The sequence below is a fragment of the Gallinula chloropus genome, assembly GCF_964237585.1.
Source record: "Gallinula chloropus genome assembly, chromosome: 21".
Classification (NCBI taxonomy): Eukaryota; Metazoa; Chordata; class Aves; order Gruiformes; family Rallidae; genus Gallinula; species Gallinula chloropus.
In genome coordinates this window covers 8,982,334-8,992,928 of record NC_140106.1, presented here as the reverse complement: position 1 = coordinate 8,992,928, position 10,595 = coordinate 8,982,334, and the positions used below count along the sequence as shown (strand labels likewise).

At 50.2% G+C, this 10,595-nt stretch overlaps 1 protein-coding gene across 1 annotated transcript; it reads left to right on the top strand.

The window, feature by feature from the left end:
- The first annotated feature begins 573 nt into the window (after positions 1-573).
- CHMP7 (charged multivesicular body protein 7) lies at positions 574-10,374 on the top strand. The gene is made up of 10 exons (XM_084273835.1): positions 574-911; positions 2,077-2,251; positions 3,864-4,049; positions 4,812-4,945; positions 5,332-5,380; positions 5,626-5,745; positions 6,004-6,102; positions 6,913-6,973; positions 7,570-7,731; positions 8,529-10,374. The coding sequence occupies exons 1-10, from the start codon at positions 622-624 to the stop codon at positions 8,591-8,593; spliced, it is 1,341 nt and encodes a 446-aa protein (XP_084129961.1). The 5' UTR covers positions 574-621; the 3' UTR covers positions 8,594-10,374.
- The last annotated feature ends 221 nt before the right edge of the window (positions 10,375-10,595 follow it).

The window sequence follows — 10,595 nt, the reverse complement described above, 5'->3', positions numbered from 1 at the left end:
CAGCCCAGGATGTGGTTGGTCTTCTGGGCTGGGGATGCACACTGGTGGCTGCCAGAGCAGGGTCACCTAGAGAACCTGGGATCGCTGCATTAACCTGGTGCGGGCTGAAGCATTCCCACCCAGCACTCGCTCGCCTCCAGCCCCGCTTGGTTTCCGAGGGCACAAGCAGCCCAAGGTGGAGGGGGTTAAGCCAGCCCAGGCTCAGCCTCCAGCCAGAATGGGGAAACCCAGGGCCCCGCTCTGCAGAATGACATCACCCCCCCCGATGATGTCACCGCGTGATGTCACCCCCACGTGAAGCCAGGGAGTGTGTTTGGGGGAGGGGAAGGAGCAAACAAACGCCCCACCCGCCACCTTCAGCCTCTCCCGCCTCACTGACCCACCCGCCAACAAGCACGGCGGGAGGGCGGGAAGGCGGGAAGGCGGCGGCGCGCAGTGCGCAGGCGCAGGGCTGTACCACGCCGGGCGGGGGGGGGGGAGGAGGCGCGGGGCGGCCCACACAAAGGCGGCTGGGGGGGGGGTGGGAAGGACGAGCACCGCGCATGCGCTGTGCGTGTCTCCCCGGCAGCCAGGCGGGTCCCGGCCGGGCGGAGGCCGCGGCGGAGCCGGGGGCTCGCGTAGATGTGCAGCCCGGAGCGGGCGCCGCCTGGGCCGGCCCCGGAGGGGGACCTGCCGCCCGAGTGGGAAACGGACGACGAACGGATGGCTTTTCTCTTCTCGGCTTTCAAGCAAAGCCGTGAGGTGAACAGCACCGAGTGGGACAGCAAAATGGCCTTCTGGGTCGGGCTGGTGCTGGCCCGCGGCCGCCGCCGAGGCGCCGTCCGCACCTGCCTGCGAGACCTGCAGCACGGCTTCGAGCGGCGCGGCAGCCTCCCGCTCGGCCTCGGCACCGTCCTCCGGGAGCTCCTAAGGTACCGCGGCGGATGATGGGGGGGGGGTGGGGGAGATGGAGGGGGGGGGGGGTGTTTTCCACCGGGCAGCCCTCCCGCTGCGGGGGCTGGAGGGCAGGGGAAGGCCGCAGGGTGGAGGGCTGGCTTTGTGGGGGGCACAGACACCCGCAGCCGGCGAGGAGGGGTGTTTGTGGAAGGCTGGGGTGTGAGGCAGCTTGGCGCTGGGGATGCGGGCAAGGAGAGTCTGTGTCATGCCAGCAGGGAGGATGCCCGTCGTGTGCTGGATACATGGCGAGGGAGGCTCGGTGCTGTGGTTGGAGGGGTGGTTGTGCCTGCTTGGGAGAGCAGGAGAGGGTTTTGTTGCTGTGGCGGGGCTTGCAAAGGAGAGGGGATGCTCGGAAGGGGCCCGAGGGAACGTGGGGTTCTGTTGTGCAGAGGGAGCTTGGGAGCCCTGTGCAAGGTAAAGCTGCCTCAGGGGTCAGAGGAGTTCAGCCTGGTGCTGGCAGGAGGTGTGGGAGGCTGGTGAGCTGTGGGGAGTTCAGGGCATCCCAAGGGAATGCTGTGCTGGGAGAGCTTGTAGGCACAGGGGGGGAGCTTTGGGTTGAATTGGCTTATGTTACCTGGGATGTGGTGGGGTACAGGTGTGTGTGGGGATGTGGTGGGGTACAGGTGTGTGGGGATGTGGTGTGCTGGTATTTGCAACCAGGTATTTTGTGTTGTGAAACCATTGCCTGGACCAATACCCTGCAAAGGATCAAGAGCAGCAGGAGCTAGCTGAATCCACATCTGTAACGTTAAAAAAAAGATCTCCAGGTCTGAGGAAAGCTTTGTTTGCAGTTTAACATGCAGACAAGATGTTGAAATGTGTGGCTGTCCCCTTTAAAAACTGCCCTTCCCCATTGATTCCCTTGTCCCAGTCAGAAAACTGGGGAAAGAAAATGTGCAAACCTGGGAAAAAATGGTAAAGGAGAGCACCTTGTACCCAGAGGAGGCCTGGGAGGAGTGGAGACCTCCGTGCACTTTCATACCCAGTGGTAACATGTTGAACTTTAGCCAGAAATGGGTGTTAGAAAACACTGCTGGGACAGTGTTCCTGTTAATCCTCTGTGCTGGTGCTCTTGCTCCCTGCCAGTGGAAGGGTTTAGGACTGACCATTCTCAGTTCTGCTTGTACATCTCTTCTCTAGACGTGGCAAGCTGCAGAGGGAGTCAGACTTCATGGCCAGTGTAGACAGCAGCTGGATTTCCTGGGGTGTGGGGGTCTTCATTCTGAAGCCCCTGAAGTGGACGCTCTCCAGCGTGCTGGGGGACAGTAAAATACCAGAGGAAGAGGAAGTTCTGATTTATGTGGAGCTGCTTCAGGTGAGTGGTGTTGAGAGCTTTCTCAAGATTCTGCATCTCCAGAGAAATCAAGGTGCTTTATATGCTAGCAAGGAAATACAGGATTGAGTAGAACTTCATTTGTACTCCTTGGGTGATTAGAAGGCTGTAGAGGGAGGGGTGGAATAACTCTGGGATAAGAAGTAGCTTGTACCTCCAGATGTTGTTTGGAGCTAACACAGTGACTTTTCATGGACTTGCTGGAAATGGGAGGGGAGGTTTGCTTGTGTAGGAAGGCAGGTAGAGTGCTGAGGCTGTTGGAAATCTCAGGTTTGAGTTCATGCAAGTAATAGTACAGAGACAACCTTGTGGATTGAGTGCCATCTGTTGTAGGGACAAACAGGTGACGTAGAAGTCGCTGACAGTCAGGCCAGTGTATCCCTGAGCTGAGCTTGGATGTGTGTTTTTAAAGGCTGCTTTCACTTCAGGGCTTGTGTGTTGTGGTTTTAACCTCAGCCAGCAGCAAAGCACCACACAGCTGTCTGCTCACCCACCCAGGAGACAATCAGACTCACTCTACGTGGCTGGGACTAGCACACTGCAAGAGCTGTGTTCCTTTATTTGAGTTCCTGTGATACCAGAGGGTGTCTTCCCTCTGCAGTGGCTATTCCACAGCCCTCTCTGAGGGTGTCTGTGTGGGGGAGAAGAGAACCCCCCTAAAAAGGTGCTTGGAAAACCACAAGCCTTGGATGTGGAACGTGGGGGTGGATGGAAAGAGTTGTCCCTCTCATCTTCCATGGACTGTAACTCTCACTTGACATGGGGAAAGCTTTTCTTCCTCTGAGCACATACAAATGATGCAGGATGACTCTGAGTAGAAGTACAGCCTGGATGAAAGGAAAGGGTTTTTTGGGTTTAAACTTAGGGTGGGGAGCAGACTTCAAGAGGTGCAGAGGAGGCCAGCTTGGTTCCTGTGTGGCCTTTATGTTCTTCCTTATCATTTGCACAGGAGATAGTTTGGGTTCTGGTGGGAAACCCTACTGCCTTTCCTTGCATGAATAGTGAGACTTGTGAAGAACTGTGATTGTTTTGGGGTGTTACATGCAACTCATTCTGAAAGTCTCTCTGGCCCAATGAGTGATGTTTCTAACTATTCCCCTTGGGGGTGTGGGAGGAAGCAGGTGTGGTTCAGGCTGGTGCAGCCTGGACAAGAGAGGGCTGCAGGGGGGACCTCATTGCAGCCTGCCAGTGCCTGAAGGGAGAGAAACAGGAGGGGAATCAGCTTGTTAAAGGGCAGAGACTGGCAGGACAAGGGGGATGGAGTGCAGCTGAAGGAGGGAAGGGTGTGATGAGATCTTAGGGGGAAGTTCTGTACAGAGAGAGTGGTGAGGGGCTGGAACAGGCTGCCCAGAGAGGGGGTGGGTGCCCCATCCCTGGGGGTGTTCAAGGCCAGGTTGGATGGGGCCCTGGGCAACCTTGTGTAGCTCCAGGCCTGGAGGTTGGTGTCCCTGCCTGTGGCAGGGGGGTTGGAGCTCTGTGACCCTTGGGGTCCCTTCCAACCCATCCCAGTCTGTGATTCTATGATTTGGCAGCTCCTATGAGAGAAGGAAGAGTGCTCTGGAAGCTGACAGACAGCTCTCTTGCTTCCTTTCAGGAGAAGGCAGAGGACGTTTATCGCCTCTATCAGAACTCCACGCTTTCTTCTCACCCTGTCGTTGCCCTCTCAGAGCTGCGTTCCCTCTGTGCCAGTGTTTGTCCTGATGAAAGGACGTTCTACTTGTTGCTGCTCCAGCTGCAGAAGGAAAAGAGGGTCACAATCCTGGAACAGAATGGAGAGAAGGTACAGGGTAAAGGTGACTGCTTTTGGGTGGCATAATCCCCATCTTGTGCTTCATCTGGCTGGGAAGAATACTTTGTTGGCTACATCTGGGCACTCTGAGATTGGGAAAGTCAGTCTGATGCACCTAACATCATACCCTGGTTATAGATGGGATTAAATCCTCAAGTCCTGCATGACAGGTTCCTTTTTCCTCCATCAAACACTTGTAATACTACCAGTGCAATTTAGCAGCTAGAAAATTGCAGATACTGTAGTTATCAACTCCCAGCTTGACCCATTCCCAGCTACCCAGATTAAAACTGTCCCACACCACTGGAATTGGTGCTCTACTTTCTGTGAAGAGGTTTTCCTGTCTGTCAGTAACTACAGAGATCCAGGAGCTCTTGTCTCTAATTCAGCATGTTTGCCTGTTGTGTTCTGCAGTGGACACTTCTGTACTGAGGTGTGCAGAAGTGTGGCATTGCCATGCACTGTTCATTGCTCCAGGACACCTCTAGATCTTCAGGGTGTTCCATTAAGGCTTCAGGGTGTTCCATTAAGGCTTCAGGGTGTTCCATTAAGGCTTTCTGTCTTCACATTGATGTTACTTGATCTTGTCTACCTTAAGATTAGATTATATGATGACTGGTATCTCCTCATCACTCTTATTACAAGGCTTAAACTCTAAAAGCATCTTTTCCTCCCATCAGGGTGGAAGTATTTCTAGTGCAGACACAGATTTTGGAGACAATATGACTCAAGCATGTGGTCCTCTCTCTTCAGATAGTGAAGTTTGCACGAGGTCTTCATGCCAAAGTCTCCCCAATGAATGATGTGGACATTGGAGTCTATCAGTTGATGCAAAGTGAGCAGCTGCTGTCACAGAAGGTGGAGTCCCTTTCCCAGGAAGCAGAGAAGTAATTTGGGGAAGGGTGGTGGGAAGAACCTTGTGCTTTTTTTTTTTTACAGGGTACTGTAGAGCTTTGTATTCCTGTGATACAGTTAGAACACAGCTGCCTTCTGAAAGTGCAAGTCCCCCTTTCCTGTTCAATAAACACATCCATGTCCTAGGGCAGGTTTTCCAGCCTTTGTTCCCTATCCCCAGGAAAACAACAGGCAGCGAGTGGATGTAGTTTTTGCAAAGGCTTGGAGTGTTCAGGGACTACTGAGAGGTGGTGATGGCTTAAGGGTGGTGGTATCTAAAAGGCGTTGTGACTCCTTGTTTCTGGAGTAGAGCAGCGTGGTGAGGGTGGTTGCTGGTTTGCAAAGGAGTAAGCTGCTTTTCCTTCTTGTATCTGGACAGGTGTAAAGAGGATGCCCGGAGTGCTTGTAGAGCTGGGAAAAAGCAGTTGGTGAGTACAGCTCCACTCAGGGGAGGGGGAAGTGTGAGTGAAGTGCCTTGGGGCTGATCCATAACCGCAGATCCTGGCCAGGCTTGGCCATTGCATACTTGAAGTGGTGTTTCTGAGCCCAAGGAGCAAGAGTATGTTTGTCCAGAGAGGGATGTGGTGAAGAGAAAGGGGAAATCCTGGCTTTTCTTTTTCACACTTCCTTTGGCTGCTGCCTGATTTGTGCTCTGTGTATCCAATGTCTCCAGGCACTGAGATGTTTGAAGTCCAAACGGAGGACGGAAAGGCGCATTGAAGAGCTTCATTCCAAGCTGGATGCTGTCCAGGGCATCCTGGATCGTATATACGCCTCCCAGACTGACCAGATGGTAGTGTGTTCGTTGTGTCTTTGTGCTTCTCACCTTAGCCCTGCTCTCCTCACTTGTGCTGCTTCACCTGTGGGGTGGGAGCTGCCTGGAGAGACTTTATTCTCTGCTCTGCTGTTGGGCTGTTGCTCTGAATAAACCTGCTCTTGGGTGCTCATGTTTCTCTGAGGGTCCTGCTTGGATAACAGGTCTTAAGAGAAGTTTATGCTGCCTGTTGTTTCTTTTTTAGTTAGCATTGTGCACCTTCCTCTCTCTTTTTAGGTATTTAATGCCTATCAGGCTGGTGTGGGAGCCCTGAAGCTGTCTATGAAGGATGTTACAGTGGAGAAGGCAGAGAACCTGGTGGATCAGATACAAGAGGTATTGAAATAAGGGCATGTGGTGTTAGATGTACACAGTAAGCTTGCCCAGCTGTTAATGCTCAGGCTTCAGATGCTGTTTGGTTTCTATTCCATGTGTCATCAGAGCAAACTGACTTAATCTTGAGCTTTTTAGATCACAAGCAGAGGTCTTCAGGTAACTGGCTGTGTGTGATTTTACATTTTTGCCTTTACTGGTGGCCAGTAATCACAGCTGAGGTTAGATGTGTGTTTTGTGTGTTCCTTTGGTTAGCAGGGTTGTGCAAGCACACAGCTTTCCTAGAAAAGGCTTATTTAGGTGTAGTGAAAAGAAGTACAAGCTGTACCTTTGGAAGCTGGAATGCAGCTACAAGTACAAAACCTGGGTCTTAAAGCTGCTTGACCTGTAATCTGCACTTCAGGGAGGGAAAGGAGACAAGATTCCTCTGAAGGAATTGAAATGAAGAGGGCTGTGTTTCTGCATAAGCTGGTTTACAAAACACAAAAGGATTACTTATTTAGCAACTTAAGCTCTGTGTACTTAAATAGTGACTTCAACTAGAGAGCTGATGGACTGCCTGTAAAATTTCATACCTGAGATGTCCTGGTCCTTTGGTCTTTAGCTTTCTTCTTTTATTAGCCTAAGCAACAATAGAAGCTGTTACTTAGGAGAAAAAGCTAAAATCAGGGGGATTTTTCTTTTTACTAAGAATTTCTGTTCCAGGATTGATCAAGTTCTTACTGGTTTGGGTGGGTTTTTTATTTCCACTTCTGGCATGGGTGGCTACAGTAAAACATGAGTTTATATTAAACACTGTGTCTTTTCCCTCAGCTTTGTGATACTCAAGATGAAGTAGCCCAGACTCTGGCTGGAGTGGGGATCAATGGCCTAGGTATGTTCTGGGGTTTTCATCCTTTGCTTGTCTTCTCTTGCTGTTGCTGGCTCTCTGTGCTGCCCTCCCATCCCTGCTCCCTCCCTACATATCTATTCCTCTTTCTGGGAGGATAAGCTCTTACTGAAATACTGAGGCTGTTGCTACTGGTTCCTTAAGCAGGAACAAGGACTCATAGGGAATTCCATTCTCTGCCAGGATTTGCAGGGAAATCAGTGTTTGTGCATCTCCAAACCCCTGCTGTCTGCAATTGCTGGTGGATTTCAGTCCAGAGCTGTGTAATGTTGATTTCAATCTCTAGAAAGAGTGGCTGCTGCTTTGGTTTTTAAGTGATGAACTTTTTTCTCTGGCCTTCTTGCTTCAGCTTGCTTGTCTGTGCTGAAAGGTATTCTTGCCTTTAGATGCCCCAGCACAAAGGCTTCTAAAGAAATAGCTTCTCTCTGAGGTCAGGACTGAATTTTCACCTTTCAGGAGCAGCACAGGGAGTTCCTTCTTACTATGCTGGGAGTAATAATACATCTGTAAACCTCAACTTCAATCTGTGCTAAGATGCTACTTCATTCTTCTTGGAACTGAATGTTTTCTTTAATCAGCAGAGATGGACACTGAGGAACTTGAGAAGGAGCTGGACAGCCTCCTCCAGGACTCAACTAAGGAGCCTGTAGATCTGCCTCCTGTTCCTCAGAAGGTGCTGAGTCCACCCATTTCTGATGCTGAGCTCGAGGCAGAGTTGGAAAAGCTCTCTGTTTGTGATGGAGGTATGGATCTCAGCAAATCATGTTGCCTAGCTGCTCTTAGGACCTATGGAAGGTGTCTAGCAGAACTGGAGCCAGAATCTTCCCTGCTCCCAGTTACAGGAGGAAAGTAAACTGGTATCCCTGCCAGGTGCCCAGAGGCATTGGCTTTCACTGCCAGCTTCAGTCTTGACTTGCCTTCTTTGCTAGAAACTCTGCCTGGACTCTTTGCCATGGAATGTGGAGGGAGTTGAAGGCCCTATGAGGGAGCTAGTTCTTGAGCTAATTATTATGTGTTATTGCTTAACAAAGCCTGTACAAAGCCAGGCAGTGGTTTTTTGTGTGTTCTGTTACCAGTGATAGCCTAAACCAGCGTTTTCATGCCTGTTGCTGCCAAGCATGCAGCATCTTCTGTGTCCTAGAGTGCTTCCTCTGCCTTAGGTGTTACTGGTATGAGCTCTGCTTGAACTGGTTCTAAATGAGACTTTATTTAGTGACAGCGAGTGACCAGAGCTTACGGGCTTGAACTGTGTGCTGAGTTTTCCTTACACCTGTCTTGGACAGGGCTAAATAGGCTTTAATTTTCATTAACATGAATTTGTTAATGAACAATTAGGTAGGACTGCTCATACAGTTTTCTTCTTGTTTGGGCAGCTGATATTCTTAAGCTTTAGAGCAGAAGGATGCTCAGCATCCCACACGGAACGTGACGCGTGGGTTTCCAAGACGATGCAGCTGAATGTCAAAGCACCAAGATGTGGTTGATCCAGACCCTTTTACTGATGAAAACTGATGTCTTTCTGTTGTGATTTTCTTCATAGGTTTGGCACAAAAGACCCCCTCTACTTCCTCTGAACCCAAAACAGCCCTGGGACTGAATCTCTAAAGACCCGACAGTATCCTGTTGCTGCAGTTTGAGAAGTTGTCTTAAGGTTCTTTAACTAATGACTAGAACTTTTGGGGAGAGGAGTAACACTCCCCTGTTCTTCATGGATATCACTTTGCTCAGCAACAGGATCTCCTGCCATGACAATCCACTCTGGAACTGGCCCCAGCTGGTGTTTGTCATCTCCGTGCCAACATCTGCACTCATCTCAGTTTGACTTGTTAGCCCAAGTCACTCTGTGACATCCAGTCTTCCCATTCTGGGAATGCAATTCACTATTCTGCCCACTGAAGATAAACTCTTCTCTATCCATAACAGTGCTTTTTTTTTGGGTTTTTTGGTTTGGTTTTGGGTTTTCCTTTCATTTGCTGTGGCTGATGTTGAGAACCTGAGTTGCAGCCTTATTGCAGTCGCTCAACATTGGGCTGTTTGTGTGGTTGTTTCAAACACTTGGCACATGAGTTATGTCAAGGACAGTACTTAATATCTGCAGCAAGCTTAACCACCTGTTGATAGTTCTAGCCCTCCCTGTCTGTATTCTGCACGGTCGTGGACAACTAGACACTGTAACTGTTAAATTGTAGGAGATTTTGTTGCTGCTCTAGAGGGCAGCAAGTGCAAGCACAAGACAAAAGTAATTCCTCTTTCTGTAAAGACACTAAGGCCTTAAAAGGGAGACCTGCAAAAGATCTGAAATGGAGTTTCTTAACGCTGCCTGTTGTGATGAGGGCTTGCAGTGACTAGAATACAATTTGCTGCTTGCTCTTTACTTGAAGTTTGAGCCTTTTTGCTATTTTTATATCTCCCTCATCCCCCCCTGTTTGCAAATCTTGTTGGGAGCTGCAGTGTGATCTGCTTGGAGCTCCTGTGTTGAGTGATTTGGGGCTGGAGGAGAAGGGATGCATCATTTCTCTCTTTAAGAGGACTTTCATTGAACAGCCTTGACCTTGCCTTTGGTTGTGATGTTGCAGTTCCACCTGATAATGGTATTAGAGAGCCCCAAAACAAAACCCTATAAATATCTGTAATGCAAAACCCCAACCAGACACAAGACCTGAGCACAGCACCTGAAGAGGTCTTCACCCATCAGAAGCAAAAATGCCCATCTTTTGCAGGTCCCTTTTTTATTACATGGGTGCACATGGAAGAGCAGAAAGCCTGAGAACAAACATGAGGAAATGAATTCTTTCAGGAGGGGAATGTGTCACTAACTGGGCTTTCTGCACACAGAGCCTGTGTGAGGCAGGGGAGTGACTCAGCCCCCTGTGTTGATGTATAACCAGGTCTCCTGACTGGGAATGTACTCCTGGCATCATTCCTTTCTCTGCTGCCTCCTGTACCAAGCTCCGTGGCTCGAGCCCTGTGGGTGGCAGCTTGGGTGAGCAGTGCACTAGGGCTGGTGTTCTCACATCCTGTTAATTATTGATGAGGAAGCTTTCAGCCCTGGAGGGCAGGGGAAGAAGTGGCAGGTGTCACTAGGGTGCCACTGTCACTTTGCCTGTGAGCACAGCCTCCTGCCAGCGAAGGTGTGCTGTAGCCAGCTAGCAGTTTGCCCAGGCTGCACGTGGGATTCATGTGAAATGACTTGAAGATCTGTATTCCTTTCCTTTGTAAGTAAATGGGAGAAAAACCCCTGTGGTTTCTGCCTGTGTGTAATAAAGGGGAGGGGAGGAACCAGAGTCCCTTGTGGTGCCTCCTTTACTTTTTCCTCTGTGGATCGCTGCTGTGTTAGGGCTGATCCAGCTGTGCTGCTGCATCTATAAAACCTGTATGATGAGAGGGAATGGGCAGGTTCCTGGGCTGCTTTATCAAAAAAAAAAACCAACCCCAACCCTGTAGTGTCAGACTTTGATTTCCCTGAGTCTTTGTGCTTTACAAACCCCAGCAGTCGCTAGGATTACCTTTCAAAAGTTGTCTCTGTGTTTTACCAAGTAGCCTGTGCTGGTTTTTGGGGTTATACAGCTTTAGTTTTATGCTTATAACTTTGGAAAGGTTTGCTGCT

What these genes read in the sequence shown, in the direction of transcription:
- CHMP7 (XM_084273835.1), top strand. Translation starts at nt 622, where the DNA reads ATGTGCAGCCCGGAGCGGGCGCCGCCTGGGCCGGCCCCGGAGGGGGAC. An exon ending in TGGAACAGAATGGAGAGAAG is followed by an intron (nt 4,050 to 4,811) that starts GTACAGGGTAAA and finishes CTCTCTCTTCAG; the next exon opens with ATAGTGAAGTTTGCACGAGG. An exon ending in CCTCCCAGACTGACCAGATG is followed by an intron (nt 5,746 to 6,003) that starts GTAGTGTGTTCG and finishes CTCTCTTTTTAG; the next exon opens with GTATTTAATGCCTATCAGGC.